Source organism: Ctenopharyngodon idella, chromosome 1 (genome assembly GCF_019924925.1).
Source record: "Ctenopharyngodon idella isolate HZGC_01 chromosome 1, HZGC01, whole genome shotgun sequence".
Taxonomy (NCBI): domain Eukaryota; kingdom Metazoa; phylum Chordata; class Actinopteri; order Cypriniformes; family Xenocyprididae; genus Ctenopharyngodon; species Ctenopharyngodon idella.
Window position 1 is genome coordinate 35,006,653 of NC_067220.1, and position 19,809 is coordinate 35,026,461.

The window sequence follows — 19,809 nt, forward strand, 5'->3', positions numbered from 1 at the left end:
TGGACTTTATAACTCACCATTGCGAGTTTATATCTCACAATTCTGAGAAAAAAGTAAGAATTGTGATAAAAAAAGCTTTATTTCTCGCAATTGTGAGACATAAACTCGCAATTCTGACTTTTTTTGCAATTGAGAGTTTATATTTCGCAATTCTGAGAAACGAAGTCAGAATTGCGAGATATAAACTCGCAATTGTGAGAAAAAAAGTCAGAATTGTGAGATAAAAAATTGCAATTACCATTATTTTTTATTTAGTGGCAGAAACAAGCTTCCATAGGTCACCAACCAAAACTCACCTTCATAGCAAAAAACAAACAAATAAATAAGTAAATACGTTTGTTTGTTTTTTGTTTTTGTTTGTTTTTTGTTTGTTTGTTTTTCTTTTTGTAATATTGCATTGCATTAGCTCTCAAATCTTATTCCTTATTCCATCTGCCACATTATGTTTGGCTACAACACATGAAAGGAGGACCACTGGAGGTTTTGGCATTGGCTTTTTTTTTTTTCCCCTTCAAAATGCATAAGTGAATGATATTTCTGGAGCGAATTTCTGTTATATTTCTCACACAAAGCTATCATATATGGCTTTAGAATTTTGAAATTAGCGATGTTAAATGTAATCTGCAAATCTCAAAATGAATTTCCATTTTTTCATACTGTACATTATAATGCCGTAATGTCTAAATTCACTTGTAATAGTTAAAATAACTTAAAGATAGTTTTAATTTATTTACACAAATTATTAAACGTTTTTAATATGTTACATTTGGCGGTTATCAAGAATAGCATGAAAATAATTATCAGCTTATCGCAATTTTAATATCAGTGCATTTATGCTAGGAATAAAGTGCATGATACGGACAACATTTATTAGACTTCTGTTGTGGTTTCTTGTCCTTTTTGGAGCTTGAAATCTAAGGTCACTCTAAGTTGTCAAGAGTCGATATTAATTAAAAGTTCTAATTTAGTGTTATATAGAGAAAAGAAGAAAAAACACAACATACAGATTTTAACAATTTGGGTGAACTATCCATTTAAAAACAAAACTGATCACACAAAATGAAAGAACTTTACTTTCCAAACAAACTTCCCCTCAAAAAGTGACTTTGTGTTTTTAGTTCTGAGGTGATTCAATAGCTTTTTCTTATACCACAGCTATTTTCAACATGGTTTTACAGGAAATTAGAATCTTCAGTCCTTGACATGCAGGGATACAGGCATACAGACATCACATTCTCAGCATATTGATACTGGCACCAACAATACAGCTGAATGACCAGCGAGTCATTCAGAGGAAGAAAAGAGGCAAAGAAAGGCACCTCAGCAAGATTGATTTGGGCCTGTTTGGATTCACATTCAGCCCTTTAAATCCAGGTAACCCCAACACTGATATACAACCAGACACAAAAACACACGGACAGGCTCAAGACAAAAACAACCCTGAAATGAAATGAGTGAGGTGCTCTTTCAGCCTGGAGCAAACAAATACAACAGGAAAAAAGATGCTATACAAAAGAGGGAGAATAAGAAGCCTTCCATATACTCACCTACACAAAAACATTGTCAATGCACATAGACAGAGTTAAACTCACAAATTTTAAGACATGAGTGCCTATTTGCCCAAAACACATAGACAGGAAAAAATAAAGAAAATGACAGCTGGTAAGAGGGTAGAAAATGACACATCTCCCACACACACACACACACACACACACACACACACACATTCCACCGTCCCCTGACTCACAAAGCAATGCAAAAACTACTTTCACTCTCATCAGCGTTCAGTAATGAAGCAGCACCACAGAAAACACGGCAACCGAGTGATTTATCATCATTCTGAGTCCTATTTCATTCCCAGATTACTGCAGGCAGCAAACATGAGGAGCAAATTAATGAAAATGTTGGGGAATTATAAACTCCACTTTGCTCCTACCTTGCCTGAATTATCTTGCATAGCGTTGCCGAATTAAGTCCTTTAAATATATAAGGGGACCAATTTTGTTTTATAACCTGAAAACCTATTTTTTGGAGGAAGGGACAGGAGTCGCTGGCAGTGAAAGTCCAGATTAACACCAATAGAGCCAGATCTTCAGGGGAGGGGGGGAACATGAGGGAGAAGAGAATGTAAAAGAAATGCTTCTCTCCTTGCATTACCAGAGCAAGGCCAAGGGCCAGCATGCAGGCAGGAGTCCTTGTAAAGAAAATTGGGAGATAAAAGGTCCCTCCTTGAGAGTTTGCCAACATGTGTCCTCTTACTTTTTCTCATTACTGTTTCAGATGCCTTTGTGAAGGTGCAGAGGATTTACAAAAGTCAAAAGTTCCTTTTGTCCACAGAGTTAGAGCACTTTTGAGTAAGAAATAGCTGATATTAAATTTTTGTCTGATACCAATAGCTTATCATTTATATATATTAATTTAATTAAAAGCGTGCAATTTAAAATATATGTTTAATTATTTATTTAAATATATATTTAATCCCTACATCTGTAAAGTAAGCATCTCTCATTGGTAGAGCAAAACAAGCCAGGGCATTAGGGTCTGACAGATGGAAGGGAGGGTACAAGTCGCTATGGGAAAAGGCTGATGGATCGCCCCATACAGGCCGCTTAATAGGGCGCAAGTGCGGAATCTGGCTGAAAAGAAGCTCTTAATGAGGAAGTGGGTGAGGAATGCTGCCAAAACAAATTTGATTTGTGATGACCCCAGAAAGGTCAAATCCAGTGAGGATGTAAGCAATAAAGACATCTAGCACAAAGAGATGTCCGTAACTCAAAGGAAGAGCCAGCCACTAACCAAGACATTTTTTTTAACCCGACATCAGTCAGAAAGATCTTGTTGGGAGGACCTCAGAAATGGTGATCTGATTTAACTAACAATACACGTCTTGACATTAAGTCAGATTTATGTGGCAAGCAGCTCGACTGTGAAATGTTTGTTGCTTGATTGTTCAAAGTTAATTGGGTCTCTCTGTCTACTACCTGTGTCCATGTCAGCTTCACCTGCCTGAGGAATAGTTAAAGGAAGAACGTGTCATGTTATGAGGAGTATTTTATGAATGATGCTAGACCAGACACCTTTGTGAGTGAGGAGAAGCCAAGAGAAGGAAAAGGAGCATGATGTCTAATGAGGTTGGAAAGATCAAGGTGGGAAAGTTAAACAAGCGGCATGAGCTATCAAGTAGATACGCAGTTAAAGTCTTAGAAAACGTAAAGCCTTGCTCTTCTCTACAGATGCGGAAAACAAAAGCTCACGAGTCCAAATTCCCTGCAGAATATCACGCTGTGTGTTCCTCTTCAGTCATCAGTAATGGATGCAGGGGATGCCAAACTTCCAAATGCTACAAATACCAGTTGTAGCCAACAGCTATGAAAGAGACCTCAATCTTTAGCCAGGCTACATGAGAACTAAGATGACTCAACATTCTTGTAGCCAGGTAAATAGAATAGTGAAAGTTGTGCTAGTAGAAGATAAAAGTAGAGAGAGCATATCACAGGAGATGTTTGCAGGAGGTTTTGCTTCAAAGCTTGAAGGGGAATGTGTGATATGCATGTGTATTTTTGTTTGTGTCTTTGGGGGCAGGTTTTGCACCAATGCAGACAGAGAGAGACGGGTGGTGAGAACGAAAGAAAAGCCTTTTTCTTGTGCATGCTGTGGGTTATTTTCTCTGAAATGACTGGTCTTGTCCAGTGAGATGGTGTCTAGCACTTGCCAAATCGAGGCATCAAAGTGCTTGTGCGGCTGGGAGGACACTGTGCAGAGGCACCAGCAGTCACATGACATTACCGTGTCATGTCACGACAGCTTGTTATTAGCTATCCTAGGGAGATGGGCAGAAAGTCACAACATTCTGTAACTTTTTCTAGAACTCAGACCTTTTATTTATATATTAATAAAAAAAGAAACTGCACAAGTTCTGGAACATTCTGAACTATGCATTCAATAGACTTAAAATTAGCTACAATATCAACTTTTTTTTTTTTTTACATTATTAAGAGCCCAGCAAAAGCATATAATATAATATAATATAATATAATATAATATAATATAATATAATAATACAACAGTTCCTGTGCATTATTCTTAGTTAGTTTTTTTTTTTTTTTTTTTATTGACTGAATTGATTCACTGAATCAGTCACTCGAACAATTTATTTAAAAATGCCACTTGGCCTGAATTTGAAAACAGTACTTTGCTAGCAGAACTGAGCCCGTCTTTATGAATGAGTCATTGATTCATTCACTTAGTCGATTTGTCCAAAGACACTTGAAAAAATTCAATAATTGAATAAACTACTACTGTTTGTTGTTCAATAAAATAAAACAGCCTCTAGTCTTGATTTCAAAAAATAAAATCTGGAGTTTTGTACTATGTAGCTCATATTGGCCTATCAGCTTTGAACATATTTATATGCTAGTGTTTTCTTCCAGAAATGGATTATGGATTACAATATTGATTATTTATCCCACACAACACATTTTTGTCCAATCAAATACTCTCTACATTTAGAATGGCCCTCCACCACATGCAACTGACTTGTTAGTAGCAAATTATGGTTAATAGCTGATATAACACTAAAGCCTATTTGACATTTAAAAAAAAAAAAAAAATATATATATATATATATATATATATATATATATAGTCACAAAACAGCATTTTCATCCACCCCCAGAACTACAGTATGGAGTAGGTACACCAAATCTCATATGTGCTTCTCATCTTTCTATTCAATTGTTTCTATTTCCTTCTCTATCACGCGTTGATCTGCTGTTCCTCTTAAGTAATCTTTTGGGTTGCATAGGCTCTGTGCTGCTGCTGCAATGTTAGGCTGATGGAGTGTTCAGAGACCCTGCTTCTTGATCAAGCCTTTCTGTGTAGCCCCCTGGAGGCCTGAAGAACATAGGCATCCATCTTCTTTAAACACAGTGTGACCACCGGAGTGTCACGTCCCTCTAAGTGTAAGATTAAGCTCTACTAACCAACTCCCTAAATCCTCTTTAGTGCTCTACAGGCCAGGCTAGCGAGGTGAACCACCACACCCACAAACCCCTGGACCCTCTCAACCTCTAGCCACAAGCCTGAGCTCCCTTGACCCAGGTCAGCAATGCATTACTCCAACCGATCAATTGATAGATTGGCCTGCCCAGGCTGCCGTAACTAAATCAGCCAATTCTGATGATTCAGCAGTGGCCTGGGAGCCTGGGCGGGTGTCACCAATCAACGATCACCACTGGCCAGGACAGGTATGGACATTCTCTTGTCACTTGAACTTAATTTATTGCAAACCAGCACATTGATCAAGCTTGTGCCGTTCCACAAGTCGTTCGGGCTTGAGCTTGAGAAACGATTAGAGCAAAAGGTGGAAGGTGGCAGAAGTCAAAGAGGTGTTAGAGAAGAAACTAAAGCAATGCAGAAATCAAACACCATTTCTAGATACCTACTGTACCCATAATTCCCAGAAGCTAGAAGTTAATAATGTTGACTTGTAAACTTGTGGTATTCTGTACTACCTATAAAACAGACCATGGATTTGTTGAGACATCTGTAGAGTTTTGACATATAGCATCAGATATGAACAAACAAACAAAAAATATTCACCCTGATTTAAATGTTGCCATCTCTTTGCCCTTTAGATAGTTTAGATGGCTAGCACATACTCCAGGCCTGCAGCTGTAGCTTGCCAGCAGCAACTACCAAAATTAATGAAGCATCTTGGAGTGAGCTGAGAAACTACAGAAATTCTGCCTGAGGGACTGAGAACTTGTTACAACAGAAGAGCCCCAAAACACATACAGTACGATAATTCAGCAGATTGTAATGTACAAGGGGCATCTGTCACAACAAATGTTTAAACATTACGTACAAAAACTCTAACGAATACTAATAGAAGTATACTATCCGATACAATCCAATTCTATATACGATACCACCCAGATACTATATCAGCAGCCATATCACCCTGTAGCCCAAGACTGGTTGCCCACTGAAGCTAAGCAGGGTTGAGCTTGGTCAGTACCTGGATGGGAGACCTCATGGGAAAACTATGATGCTGGAAGAGGTGCTAGTGAGGCCAGCAGGGGGTGCTCACCCTGTGGTCTGTGTGGGTCCTAATATAGTGAAGGGAACACTATACTGTAAAAAGCACCATCCTTCGTATGAGACGTTAACCCGAGGTCCTGACTCTCTGTGGTCATAATAAATCCCAGGATGTCCTTTGAGAGTAGGGGTGTAGCCCCAACATCCTGGCCAAACTAGCCCATTGGCCTCAATCTATCATCATAGCCTCCTAATCATCCCTATATACTGATTGGCTTCATCACTCTGTCTCCTCTCCACCAATAAGGTGGTGTGTGGAGGGCGTTCTGGCGCAATATGGCTGCCGTCGCATCATCCAGGTGGATGCTGCACATTGGTGGTGGTTGAGGAGATTCCCAACTTTCATGTAAAGCGCTTTGAGTGCAGAGAAAAGCGCTATATAAATGTAACAAATTATTATTATTATTAAAATAGGTTGATATGTATACATGCAAAATTACTTGTAGTCAGTAGAATGTCTGTACGGAGACCATCAAAATAAGTATAAGCAGATATTAAGCAGACCGTCTACTAATACTCTAATGACTGGTAGTTGACATGTAGTTGCAAAGTTTAACTTAAAGTTAATATTATCGAAAAAGTGTAACTTATGTTACCCTTACAATGGTTTTTAAAGCTGTGCATATTGTATGTAAATACTTTTAGAATTTTAATGTTTTCAAATGTCCATATTGTATGCACAGGGCCTAAAATTAACACTCGCCAAGCGCCAAATGCGAGTAAAAAACAGTGTTGGCGAGTACAGTTGACGGGTCAGTGCTGCATCATCCTGAAAGTTTAAGCTTTTCCACTGAAAATATTTATGCGCTAGAACACGTGAAAGGTAATTCGTTACTCACACGCTATGTGGGAAGTTCAACATCCGAAACATCCGAAGCGCATCCCCTGAAAGCTGTGTCTGTGAGTTGAGCTCTCTTTCATGCCTTCCTGTGCTTGAACGGACAAATTCACACAAAATTATGTCAAAAATGCCTGTCTCAGTGAGTATCCTAGTAAACATAGTCGTTTATGTCTTCAGTTGAGAAAGAAAACGCATGATGCGTGTGTGGATTCGGTCTTAAAATGTTATTTATTTGATCAGCCTACTTTATTAAATTTCTGTACCTGAAAACTACTGTTAGACCTGCCTGAAAATCACTGTTTATTTCATTTGTTTCTTTGTTGCACTGTATTTATTTGTGCTATTGCTTGTAATTTGATTATTTGTTTACTTGTCTTTTAAAATGTAGGCTATTATAATTATATTAATTAAGCTAGTAGTTTTAGCTGTAGTATTAAAATTGGAATAGAGGATTGTGAATTTTCACTAGTATCTAAAATACTGGTGTCATAACTGTCTGTTTTTGTTTCATGGCTGGTAAAAAACAGTTTTGGCTGGTTTTCATAAGTCACCGGCCATTGGCAGGTGTGGAAAAAAGTTAGTTTTAGGCCCTGTGTATGCTTCAACATATATACAAATGTGTGTAAATGTTACCATTGATAATAAAACCTATGAATACTAAGAGCATTAGCCTGTAAAAGCAGCTGAAGAATATACTATTCAGCACTAAAGAAGATACTATTTGGATGCAAAACACATTAATATATGTTATATAACAAGTGCACAAGGAAAACTTATTTGTGCTATTGAAAATATTCACATAAAAGATGCATATACAAACATACCAAAAAAAGCATAACAAAATGAATCTGTTGAGAGACTAAAATTCATATAAAACTAACGTCCTAGCAATACAAACACATTTCCTCCCAGAGCAGGAGCTTGAGTGCTGATGTGATATTCATCTCCACTGGCGTTGTGTTTTGACTAAAGGGGCATCGCTAATCGAATGAGAGGTTGTATTTAATATCCCTCTGTTCCCGTATGGTGCTTGAGCACACCAGCACTAGGAAACATGCATTAGATTATAGCTGGGTAGAAGCCATTGATTACTGCATAGCATCAGAGCCAGACAGGCCCATTGATACCATAGCGATCAATATTACAGAACACTTGCCAATGGCTTTATAACACCTGTTTTAACGTAATTGACATATACACACAAAAAGAAAGACATATAGGCACACGCATACATGCCATCTTGATAATTATATAGGATTATATGCCTTAAAGTCTTACATTTTAGCCAAGGACAACAAACACAGAGACACACATAAGAGAAGGGTTTGTGAAAGACTAAAGGTTAGAGTATCGATTTATCAAAGAATATTAAGACCCTTTTACTGGTGAACTTTCCCAAGATGAACAGCCAGTATCTATCCAATAGGGACTGAAAAGAAGGGGATAGACATGGAAAATACAGGATTGCTTGTATATAACACAGCACCATACCAGTCATTTTTTTTTTTTTTTTTTTTTTTAAGAAATTAATACTTTTATTTAGCAAGGACACATAAAATTGATCAAAGGAGACAGTAAATGGTATAAATGATTCAAATAAATATTTCAAATAAATGCTGTTGTTTTGAACTTTCTATTCTTCAAAGAATCCTGAAAAAAATATCACTGTTTCCCACAAAATTGTTAAGTAGTACTGTAACTGTTTTACTATGATAACTGAAAAAAATAACTGTTTTCAACTATGATAATAATAAGAAATGTCACTTGAGCTCTTTAGACTGATTTCTGAAGGATCAAGTGAGACTGAAGACTGGAGTGATAAAGCTGAAAATTAAACTTTGCCATCACAGGAATAAATTACATTTTAAAACATATTAAAAAAGAAAAGAGTTGTTTTAAATTGTAATAATATTTCACAATATTACTGCTTTTACTGTATTTTTGATCAAATAAATGCAGCCTTGGTGAGAATAAGGGACTTTAAAAAATAAATAAATAAATAAATAAAAACACTTTGAACAGAAGTGTATGAACACTAGGAAGTCTTCCAAATATATTTGGTTATATGCATAGTCTGGAAGTAATAAAACTGATCAGGCTTTACTCTATACTACAGCTGCAGCAAAGTACAAAATAAAGTCATACAAACTGAAATTTATGACAGTGTAGCTTTGATACTGTTTCATCAATGTTGTACTTTTCATTCTGGAAGTTTCCATGTAAAAAAAGCCACATAAAACTTCAGAAATGTACTTAACCTGATATAACCTCATAAAGCCTATATGTGACGATGCTGAGGCTGTCTATGCAGAAAGCTCTTCATGTTCCATGTCAGCACTGATAAATAAATAACTACTCTGTGAGAAATATTGTGCGTACTTATATGGTATGTGTCAACTCCCTGAAAGGTCTGACTATTATAACCATGGTTGTTGGAGGAAAATGTTTGTTTTCTAGCCATACACCCTTAGGGAGGAATCATAATCAATGCAGGAAGTGCGTGAACAAAGGAAAAAAACCTTGCCAAAATTAGTCCCCTCACAAAACTTTGATATAAGTATTTAAACAGCAAGTAAGCCTTGCGAGTCACTAAACCTAAAGACAGCAGAAAATCTAAAACAAAACTAAAAAAAAAAAAAAGGAAAAAGAAAAAAAGTGCTCAAATAAACACTTCACTTGAAAAACTAATAATTAAGCTACCGACATGGTGGAAAACAATGTACAGGACTTACATTGTTCATGTACTCGCTCAGCAGGTCTTGCAGGGCCTGGCGCACGGCGTTGCACTCTGCTACGATGCGTTCACGCCGATCGTCGCGTGTGCAGGAAGAGTCAGCCATGAGGGCGGCGCCACTAATGATGCTCTCCAGACGTTCCTCCAGTGACGGCCTGAAGCGAGCCTCACTAAATGTTAGTGGGTCCAGAATGATCTTATTCTGAAACAGAACAAAAGATAGCCAGGGTTATGAACTGAGTTTCTGTTTAAAACATTAAAATCCATAAACACCTTTAAGAGGAATAAGTCACTAGTAGGTTGCTTTCCAGCACTGTTAGTATGAGCATTGTGAGTCATATCATCAATTGCATATTTTTTATCAATTTTTCTTAAATTAATAAATTACATAAAATGGTAACACTTTACAGTAAGGTTCATTAGTTAAACATTAGTTAATGTATTAACTAACATGAACTAATCATGAGCAATACATTTGTTACTGTATTTACTAATCTTCGTTAATTTTAGTTAATGAAAATACAGTTCATTGTTTGTTCATGTTAGTTTACAGGGCATTAACTACTGATAACAAAATATTAATAATGTATTAGTAAATGCTAAAATTAACATTAACAAAGATTAATAAATGCTGTATAAGTGCAGTTCATTATTAGTTCATGTTAACTAATGTAATTAACTAATCTTAACTAATGAACCTTATTGTAAAGTGTTACCCATAAAATAGTTTTAGCATGTATAATGATTATGACAATGTTAATGTAGTTGGCCTTGTATGGACTTGTTACTGCCAACAGATACACAGACATGCTGCTGCGCGCATGTAAGATATGCTGCTGCTACATAAATAGGTATACAATTCCTGTAGCAGATCTAGACAGGTGGATCTGGGGGAGGCGGAGGGTTTCAGAGGACCTCTAATAACGTGTCAAAGGACTAGTCTACAGCTAACAGTGAACCAGACTATGTAAATGTTGAGCAAGCAATCTCATTGGCTACAGAATCAGTAGAAGTTAATCAGCTTGTGCCATGTATTAATGATAGGATTGCTTGCAGATTGCATGTAAAGGACATATCAGCCTGCGCATATAGAGTTTCATGACTGAACTAGAAATATAATCTAAAGTGGCATAGTAACATCTGGCTGTTTCACACACAAATTTCTCAATCATACTATGCTGGATGAAATATTAAAGGGTTAGTTTTTTCCCCCATATAAAGCAACATAAATACCATCATTCAAGGTCCAGAAAAGTAGTAAAGAGATTGCTAAAATAGTCAACGAGACTACAGTGGTTCAACCTTAATGTTATGAAGTGACGAGAATACTTTGTGTGCGCAAAAACAAAACAAAAATAATTACTTTATTCAACAATTTGTTCTCTACCCTGTCAGTCTTGTATGCAGTTGACAAAGCACTTCTGCGCTTCCGTGTTCTATGTCCGAACGCCGGCTCCTGCGTCAGCATCACACGCATACGGCATTCAGACTTAAACACGGAAGCGCTGAACTGCGTTCACTGTGTCAACTGCGTATGAGACTGACAGGGTAGAGGTTGAACATTAAGGTTGAACCACTGTAAGGTTAAACCAGGGTAACATTAAGGTTGAACCACTGTAGTCATGTTGACTATTTTAACCATGTCTATACTATTTTTCTGGACCTTGAATGGCCGTAATTACGTAGCTTTCTATGGGGGATTAAAAAAAAAAAAAACAAACTTGGATTTCATCAAAAATATCTTAATTTGTGTTCCGAAGATGAACAAAGGTCTCACGGGTGTGGAACGACATGAGGGTGAGCAATTTATGATAGAAATTTCATTTTTGGGTGAACTAACCCTTTAAGACCCTATAGTCAGTCATGAACTATTGATGTACTGTATAAAATAATCAAACACTATCTTTAGATTAGTCTCACAACTGTAAATAAAAAAATAAAAAAAAAACCGGATGGTAGAGGTTTTGTGTAGCAGATAGGAGATAACAAGCCTTGTGAGATGTTTGTCATAGTTTCCATTAGTGAACCACTGAAGACATTTTGCTGGAGCCTATATCCAGAGGCTGTTATAAGGTGACCTTCAAGGCAAGATCCAGGGCCTCGGTTACAACCACATTGTGATTTAATGGGGCTTTTAAACACAGGATGCAGACTCAAGAACACCCTCCCTTTTTATTATTGAAAAGTTGCTACCAAATACAGGCTTTATTATCTCTAGGGCTGGAATGGGAAAATTACCATATTGATAGTGGCGATATTATGTTTTACGGCTATATATGAATACGGCTTCGGCAGCAGTTTGCATTTTGTGGACTTTGCCAGTGCAGATGAGGTGGAGGTGGCATTTAGAGGAACCAGAGGTGGCTAGTGCCCTTTACTTTTGAGACTAATATTCAGAAAGCCACTTCACCAAGCAGTTAATAATAAGTTCACAGATCTTTCATCATTTATATCTCGGCATGCACTTCCTGTTATTTGGCATGTCCACAGGCAGGAAATGATGTTTGCACCTTTTGTATGTGCTAATCCAGTAGCAGTATTGCCAGCTAACAACAGCACAATTTGAGAGACAGAGAGAGAGAGAGAGAGAGAGAGAAAGAGAGAGAGAGAGAGCACTTTCCCATAATAGCCAGTTGCCATGGAGATCAACTATTAAGTAAAAGCTGTAGCAGCATTCTTGGCCAACTCAATGACTCAATGATAAATATGTGGACATTTATTGGTTTGTTTGAAATCTGTCGGCGTCAAGTTCCCGGCTCTATTGCGGTCCGCCCGCTTTTGTCTGATTGAGGGACTAAAACAAAGACTAATGTGAAATGTTTGATTGGAAAGCGACAAGCAGATCTTTCAGATGCTGAAAGGCTGGCGAAAAGCCATTGTGAAACAATTTGTACAGATTACTTAGATCTTGTGTGACTCATATGCCGACTACATATTCCAGTTATGATTCGATTTAGTTAAAGACAACATAAAACAGCCTTTACAAAACATTTGACTTTTGTAATGCAGCATATATTCGAATGAAACAATATTTAGCTGGAACTGATCTGGATTGTGAAAATCAAGATCATATTTGTGGTTAACAGTATTTCCCCCACTTGCATGGCCTTCAGCATTCTTTTTTTTTTTTTTTTTTTTTTTTTTTTTTACAATAGCATTCACTTATCAGAACTGATGAATTTTGCACAGTAAGACCAAGGAGATTTTTATTATGCAAGTAAACAGGGTCAATTTGTTGTCCTTAAAGGGATAGTTCACCCAAAAATGAAAATTTGCAGTTAATTTACTCATCCTCAGGCCATCCAAGACCTAGGTGACTTTTTTTATTTAGTAGAACAGTAAAGAAGATTTTTAGCTGAAACTGTGGTCCTCAGTGATTCATATAATGGAAGTCAGTGGGTGCTGTCACTTTGAGATTCAAAAAGACAAAACAAAAAGAAAAGAATAACAATCGGTCTATACAAGAAACAGAACGTTACTTACAGCATTATTAACTGTAATCCACAGCCTCTGCAAATGGTCCTGAGCGAATTCCCGGCAGTCTGCAGCGTGAGCTTCCTGTCGCATAATGATGTATGCGCAGGAGATCAAACGTTGAGAATCTATGAAAAGTCAATCTTCCCGATTGAGATCATGCATATATAGGTTGCGGCATCCGGGGTAAGTAAGTACGATTTTAATGAACAACACAACATGCGTCTTCCTTCTCTGTTGTAAACAAACACAGCGTCAGCTCACGTGTAAGGTTTCTCCTGCACATACAGGTGCTGGTCATATAATTAGAATATCATCAAAAAGTTTATTTATTTCACTAATTCCATTCAAAAAGTGAAATTTGTATATTATATTTATTCATTACACACAGACTGATATATTTCAAATGTTTATTTCTTTTAATTTTGATGATTATAACTGACAACTAAGGAAAATCCCAAATTCAGTATCTCAGAAAATTAGAATATTGTGAAAAGGTTCAATATTGAAGACACCTGGTGCCACACTCTAATCAGCTAATTAACTCATAACACCTGCAAAGGCCTTTAAATGGTCTCTCAGTCTAGTTCTGTAGGCTACACAATCATGGGGAAGACTGCTGACTTGACAGTTGTCCAAAAGACGACCATTGACACCTTGCACAAGAAGGGCAAGACACAAAAGGTCATTGCAAAAGAGGCTGGCTGTTCACAGAGCTCTGTGTCCAAGCACATTAATAGAGAGGCGAAGGGAAGGAAAAGATGTGGTAGAAAAAAAGTGTACAAGCAATAGGGATAACCGCACCCTGGAGAGAATTGTGAAACAAAACCCATTCAAAAATGTGGGGGAGATTCACAAAGAGTGGACTGCAGCTGGAGTCAGTGCTTCAAGAACCACTACGCACAGACGTATGCAAGACATGGGTTTCAGCTGTCGCATTCCTTGTGTCAAGCCACTCTTGAACAACAGACACCGTCAGAAGCGTCTCGCCTGGGCTAAAGACAAAAAGGACTGGACTGCTGCTGAGTGGTCCAAAGTTATGTTCTCTGATGAAAGTAAATTTTGCATTTCCTTTGTAAATCAGGGTCCCAGAGTCTGGAGGAAGAGAGGAGAGGCACACAATCCACGTTGCTTGAGGTCCAGTGTAAAGTTTCCACAGTCAGTGATGGTTTGGGGTGCCATGTCATCTGCTGGTGTTGGTCCACTGTGTTTTCTGAGGTCCAAGGTCAACGCAGCCGTATACCAGGAAGTTTTAGAGCACTTCATGCTTCCTGCTGCTGACCAACTTTATGGAGATGCAGATTTCATTTTCCAACAGGACTTGGCACCTTCACACAGTGCCAAAGCTACCAATACCTGGTTTAAGGACCATGGTATCGCTGTTCTTAATTGGCCAGCAAACTCGCCTGACCTTAACCCCATAGAAAATCTTCAAAAAATTTTGAAGAAGATGGGATATGCCAGACCCAACAATGCAGAAGAGCTGAAGGCCACTATCAGAGCAACCTGGGCTCTTATAACACCTGAGCAGTGCCACAGACTGATCGACTCCATGCCACACCGCATTGCTGCAGTAATTCAGGCAAAAGGAGCCCCAACTAAGTATTGAGTGCTGTACATGCTCATACTTTTCATGTTCATACTTTTCAGTTGGACAATATTTCTAAAAATCCTTTCTTTGTATTGGTCTTAAGTAATACTCTAATTTTCTGAGATACTGAATTTGGGATTTTCCTTAGTTGTCAGTTATAATCATCAAAATTAAAAGAAATAAACATTTGAAATATATCAGTCTGTGTGTAATAAATGAATATAATATACAAGTTTCACTTTTTGAATGGAATTAGTGAAATAAATTAACTTTTTGATGATATTCTAATTATTTGACCAGCACCTGTATGTCATTATGCAACAGGAAGCTCGCACTCCAGACTGTCGTGAATGTGCTCAGGACCGTTTGCCAAGGCTGTGCATTAGAGGTAAAAATGTTAAAATAATGTTTAGTTTCTTGCATAGACCAATCATTTAGCTTCTTAAGACCTCAATGTATCATCAGGAGCCGCGAGTATTATTTGTGTTTTGTCTGCATATGATTATTTTTATTTTTTTTTAATCTGACGGCAGCCATTTTGAATCTGACAGCACCCACTGACTTCCATTATATGGAACCACGGTTTCAACTAAAAAATCTTATTTACTTTTCCAAAGAAGAAAAAAGTTACCTACATCTTGGATGGCCAGAGGGTAAGTAAATTAGTTAATCACTGTTTGCGGATACCAAATGAATGAGAAGTGCTGTAAACTGAATCATACCTGTCTGACTTCTGTTATAAAACAGTGTAAACTCTAAAAATTGATTAATCCAAAACTAATGTTTAAGAGCAAACATGTGGAAGACTAGCCGATGTGCTTTAAATCATTAAATGATAAGCTATTTCCTCACAAAAGCAGTTTAGTCAACGTAGTGAAGCCTCTCCTCCATTGACATCCTTTATAATAAAAAAAAAAAAAAAAAAACGGCCTCGTCTCCTTCCGTGCTTACTGCAGCGTTAGCAGGTGTTACATCTTTTCTGGCTAAGGTTGCAGGCTTGCCTTTTAGGCCCCGTCCACACGGAGACGCATTTAGGTGTATACACAAACATTTTGTATCAGATAGGTGTTTCATCCAGACAAATCCGGTGTTTTCCGATATTTTTTTGAAACCGGGTCCCAGAGTGGATAAATCTGAAAACGCCGCCCTTGCGTTTTCGTGTGTACAGCCTATCCATATATTTTGTGAAAGTATGATGTCATTAGCCCACGTGTCGACCCTAGTCAGACACCGCTAACAGCACAAAACAGCAACAACAACAATAGGAGACTCTAGATGCTTTGATTAGGGTTGGAGCTAAACTCTGCAGGAAAGTGGACCTCGAGGGCCAAAGTTGACAAACTATATAAAAGTATATAAAAGCACTAACAAACATATACAACAATGTGTACGACTGGAATGAGCTATCAAATTTTTGCCAACACTAACTCTTAAAAAATATTATAGACATTACAATGTTTATTTACATAGCTACACATTATAGGATTTTTTTTTTCTTTTATTTCTCTTAAAATATTAAATATTATGAAGAAAAAACTTACAATGGCTGTTCACGTTTGTGATGGGTGCTATTTTATCAAGAGACAAATCTTATATATGACGTTTGTACTGTATATAGTATTACTGACACAATGACCTCCACTTTGTCATTAATAATAGTATTTTATAATGATTTCTGATGGATCATGTGTCACTGTAGGCAGGAGTCATGGCTGCTAAAAATTCAGCATTGCCATCACCGAAATAAATGACTTATAATCTTATAATTAGGGACGCACCGATTTATCGGCCGCCGATATTTATCGACCAATTTTTGGCCAATTTACAACCATCGGCATATCGGCTGTAGCAGGAAAAAGGCCGATATAACAAACCGATGGTTTATTAATTAACTGTGTGAAGGCACTGAGCCTTATAATGACTGTTGCCTAATCCTAGCGCTACTGTCTGCGCTTTAATGCTAATAAAATAACAAAAGATCAGACACTATTCTTGACTAAATAACTTTTGCAACTTTCATAAGTGTAGCGGAACCCATCCGAATGATGACCAAAACTTTACTAATGTTTTATTAACTTTATTACGTCCCTATTTACTCCAAACAAATCACCATAAAAGCTAAACAATACAGAGCATAAGAAGTGCGTATTCAACTCTCTCTCCTTTGCATTATCATCAACATACATCGAATTACTCAAAACACTTATTACAACTAACAGTTAACAAATATATACGGATCTTATGCCTTTTCGGGGATGCTTAATAAACTGACAAACTTTAAATCTGCAAAATATCTCAAAAGAACTGCGTGCTCTCCTCAGACCGTAGACGAGAACACCCGTCAAAATAAGAGTCCCGCCATAGTAAAGGAGATCTCATACATATTTACACTTAAAAAAAAATATTAAAATGTATACAAAAACAAATTAGAAGATTAATCACAATAGTCTGTTACAATAAAGAAAGATTATTATGTATATAATTTATACAGCAGTGCTATTTTACATTTGTTTACTTTATTTCTGTACCTGGAAACTTTTAAACATACCTAAAAAGCAGTTTATTTCATATGTATCTTTGTTCTGTTGTCTTTATGTAGGCCTGCTGAATATATTAATGGATCTTTATCATTTTCATTAAAAATTATTTGATGATGCAGCAATAAACCTGCTAGTATATTTTAATGCAGGTGTTGTTTTTTTTTTAACTTATTATTTAAAACAATCAAAATACTATCTAATTTCAAATAAGAGAAGAAGTGACAAAAATTGGTATCGGTATCGGCCAATAATTGTTTGTTAAAATCAGTATCAGTCCCAAAATATCATATCGGTGCATCCCTACTTATAATATATTAAAACAGAAAACAGGTATTTTAAATTGTAAAAAAAAATAAAATATTTCACAATATTACTGTTTTACTGAATTTTTGATCAAATAAATGTAGCCTTAGTGAGCATAATGCTTTCAAAAAATATTTAAAACAATTTACCAACCCCAAACATTAGAACGGTAAATGAGAATAGTAATAAAAATATATAGAAATAAAAATTTTCTAAAAATGTTCACAAAGTTTCTTTGCAGATAAAGTCTATATTCAATAAGAATATCCAAGACCATATGTAAGACCAGACATACCTTAAAAAAATAAAAAATAAAAAATACATAAACCATACAATATGCTCTAAAAAAAGCCTTTCTGAAAGGGTACCATCAATTTGTCAGCGCAAACATAATTAGTCCAGATTGATTGCTGAGGAGTACACAAACTCATCTGTAAAAATGGATCATGATGGGCCAGACGCAATCAGTTATGTAGCATACTGTATGCATGAGCGTGTATGTTTTAGAAGTGGGTGGGATTGCCACTTACTCCTCTCACAGAATGTGACAGGTTGTTTGTCAAGGACGGTATAATGAGGGAGCGTACAGGAGAGTGGTGCATTGAACGTAACCTACTTTTACACAGTGACTAAAGAGCTTTGGAGTGAGAGGATGGAAAAGAAGAAAACATGGGATAGAGAAAGAGCAAAAAGGACAGAAAGAGTGTGACGAACAACAAAGTTGGCTAGCCTGGTGACTAGTCTGCGTGGGTTATTAATGGCTACTGTCTATCTAGGGTGTCTCTAATTTTGGCTGGAATCCAGCAAACCGTTGTCCTACATTCAATGAGTGTCTGTGAGTGTGCGGACATACAGCAAGGTTAAGAGGGCTGGTGCTCCATCTGATTGAGTCATACAAACACCACCTGCTCCATTGCAGTGCCACCAACACTTCACCCTTTGATACGCTATTAAAAAGTTTCTGTCATCACTGTAAAGCGACTGCCCACATCAGAAGTCTGTCTAGTGTGTTTCTGTTGTGTGTTGGCGAGCCTTCTGTCCACCACAATGGTTTATATACACCAACTTGTAATTCTGAGTTCTCACAGTCTGTAGGGTGAAAGAGTTCTGAAACTGAGAAAGCCTGAGTAAAAACATTTTGGTGACAGATGCAAAGGAAGAATGACAAACCATGTGTTAAAATGGGTTTTTTACTTGCCAAGGAAATCTCATATACAGTGCCACTTGAAAGTTTGTGAACCCCTTGCAGAATCTGTGAAAATTTTTTACAAAATAAAAGAGACAATACAAAATGCATGTTATTTTTTATTTAGTACTGTCCTGAGTAAGATATTTTACATAAAAGATGTTTACATATAATTCACAAGACAAAAAAATAGTTGAATTTATTAAAATGACCCCATTCAAAAGTTTGTAAACTTTTTCAAAAAAAATGCTTGAAATCTTAAGAATCTGCAGGACCAGGAGGATTTTTCTGAAGAACAGAGCTCAGTTTAACTGCTCAGAACAAACAAGAGACTCATGAACAACCATCACAAAACAAAAAAACAGTCGTAGATCATCCAGGTAACCACACACAGTATTAAGAATCAATGGTTCACAAACTTTTGAACGGGGTCATTTTAATAAATTCAGCTATTTTTTGTCTTGTGAATTATATGTAAACATCTTTTATGTAAAATATCTTAATCAGGACAGTACTAAATTAAAAATAACATGCATTTTGTATTATCTCTTTTATTTTGTTAAAATTTTTCACATTTTCACAGATTCTGCAAGGGGTTCACAAACTTTCAAGTGGCACTGTATGCCACAATGGCCAAAAGCAGCAAACAGTATTAATTCATGAGTCTGCCCTTAAAGAGGTCATTTCACTATTTATGTGTGAAATGAGATTCAGTGGTTTTCCATACTCACACATAAGGTGCCGGTGTGCTATCAGGTCACGTAATGTGTGCTACCCCATTAATAATGGCCTGTATTACATTGTGACACTTTCACAAAACACACTGAAATGTTCTATTCAGGTTTATCTGAAAACAATTGTGGACCTTGGAAAAAATAAACCTGAGCAGCTTTTTTTTCTAATGTTGCGACAATTTGGAAAGATATGCAGATCAATATCGGCATTGGGTAGCCCATTTCAATCAATGAAAGTTTTGAGTTCTCGAAGTTACAATATGTTTTCATAATACAAATCTAAATTCTTTTTTTTTTTTTTTTTCTT

The 19,809-nt window shown here is 36.8% G+C and overlaps 1 protein-coding gene across 2 annotated transcripts in view; it reads right to left on the minus strand.

Annotated features, from left to right (window-relative positions):
* Positions 1 to 19,809, minus strand: part of ctnna2 (catenin (cadherin-associated protein), alpha 2) — a 455,639-nt gene that overhangs the window by 303,285 nt on the left and 132,545 nt on the right. For both annotated transcript variants that reach the window (XM_051898161.1, XM_051898166.1), the window contains one exon: positions 9,673 to 9,876. In XM_051898161.1, coding sequence (XP_051754121.1) covers positions 9,673 to 9,876 — 204 coding nt within the window. The remainder of the gene's footprint in view (positions 1 to 9,672; positions 9,877 to 19,809) is intronic.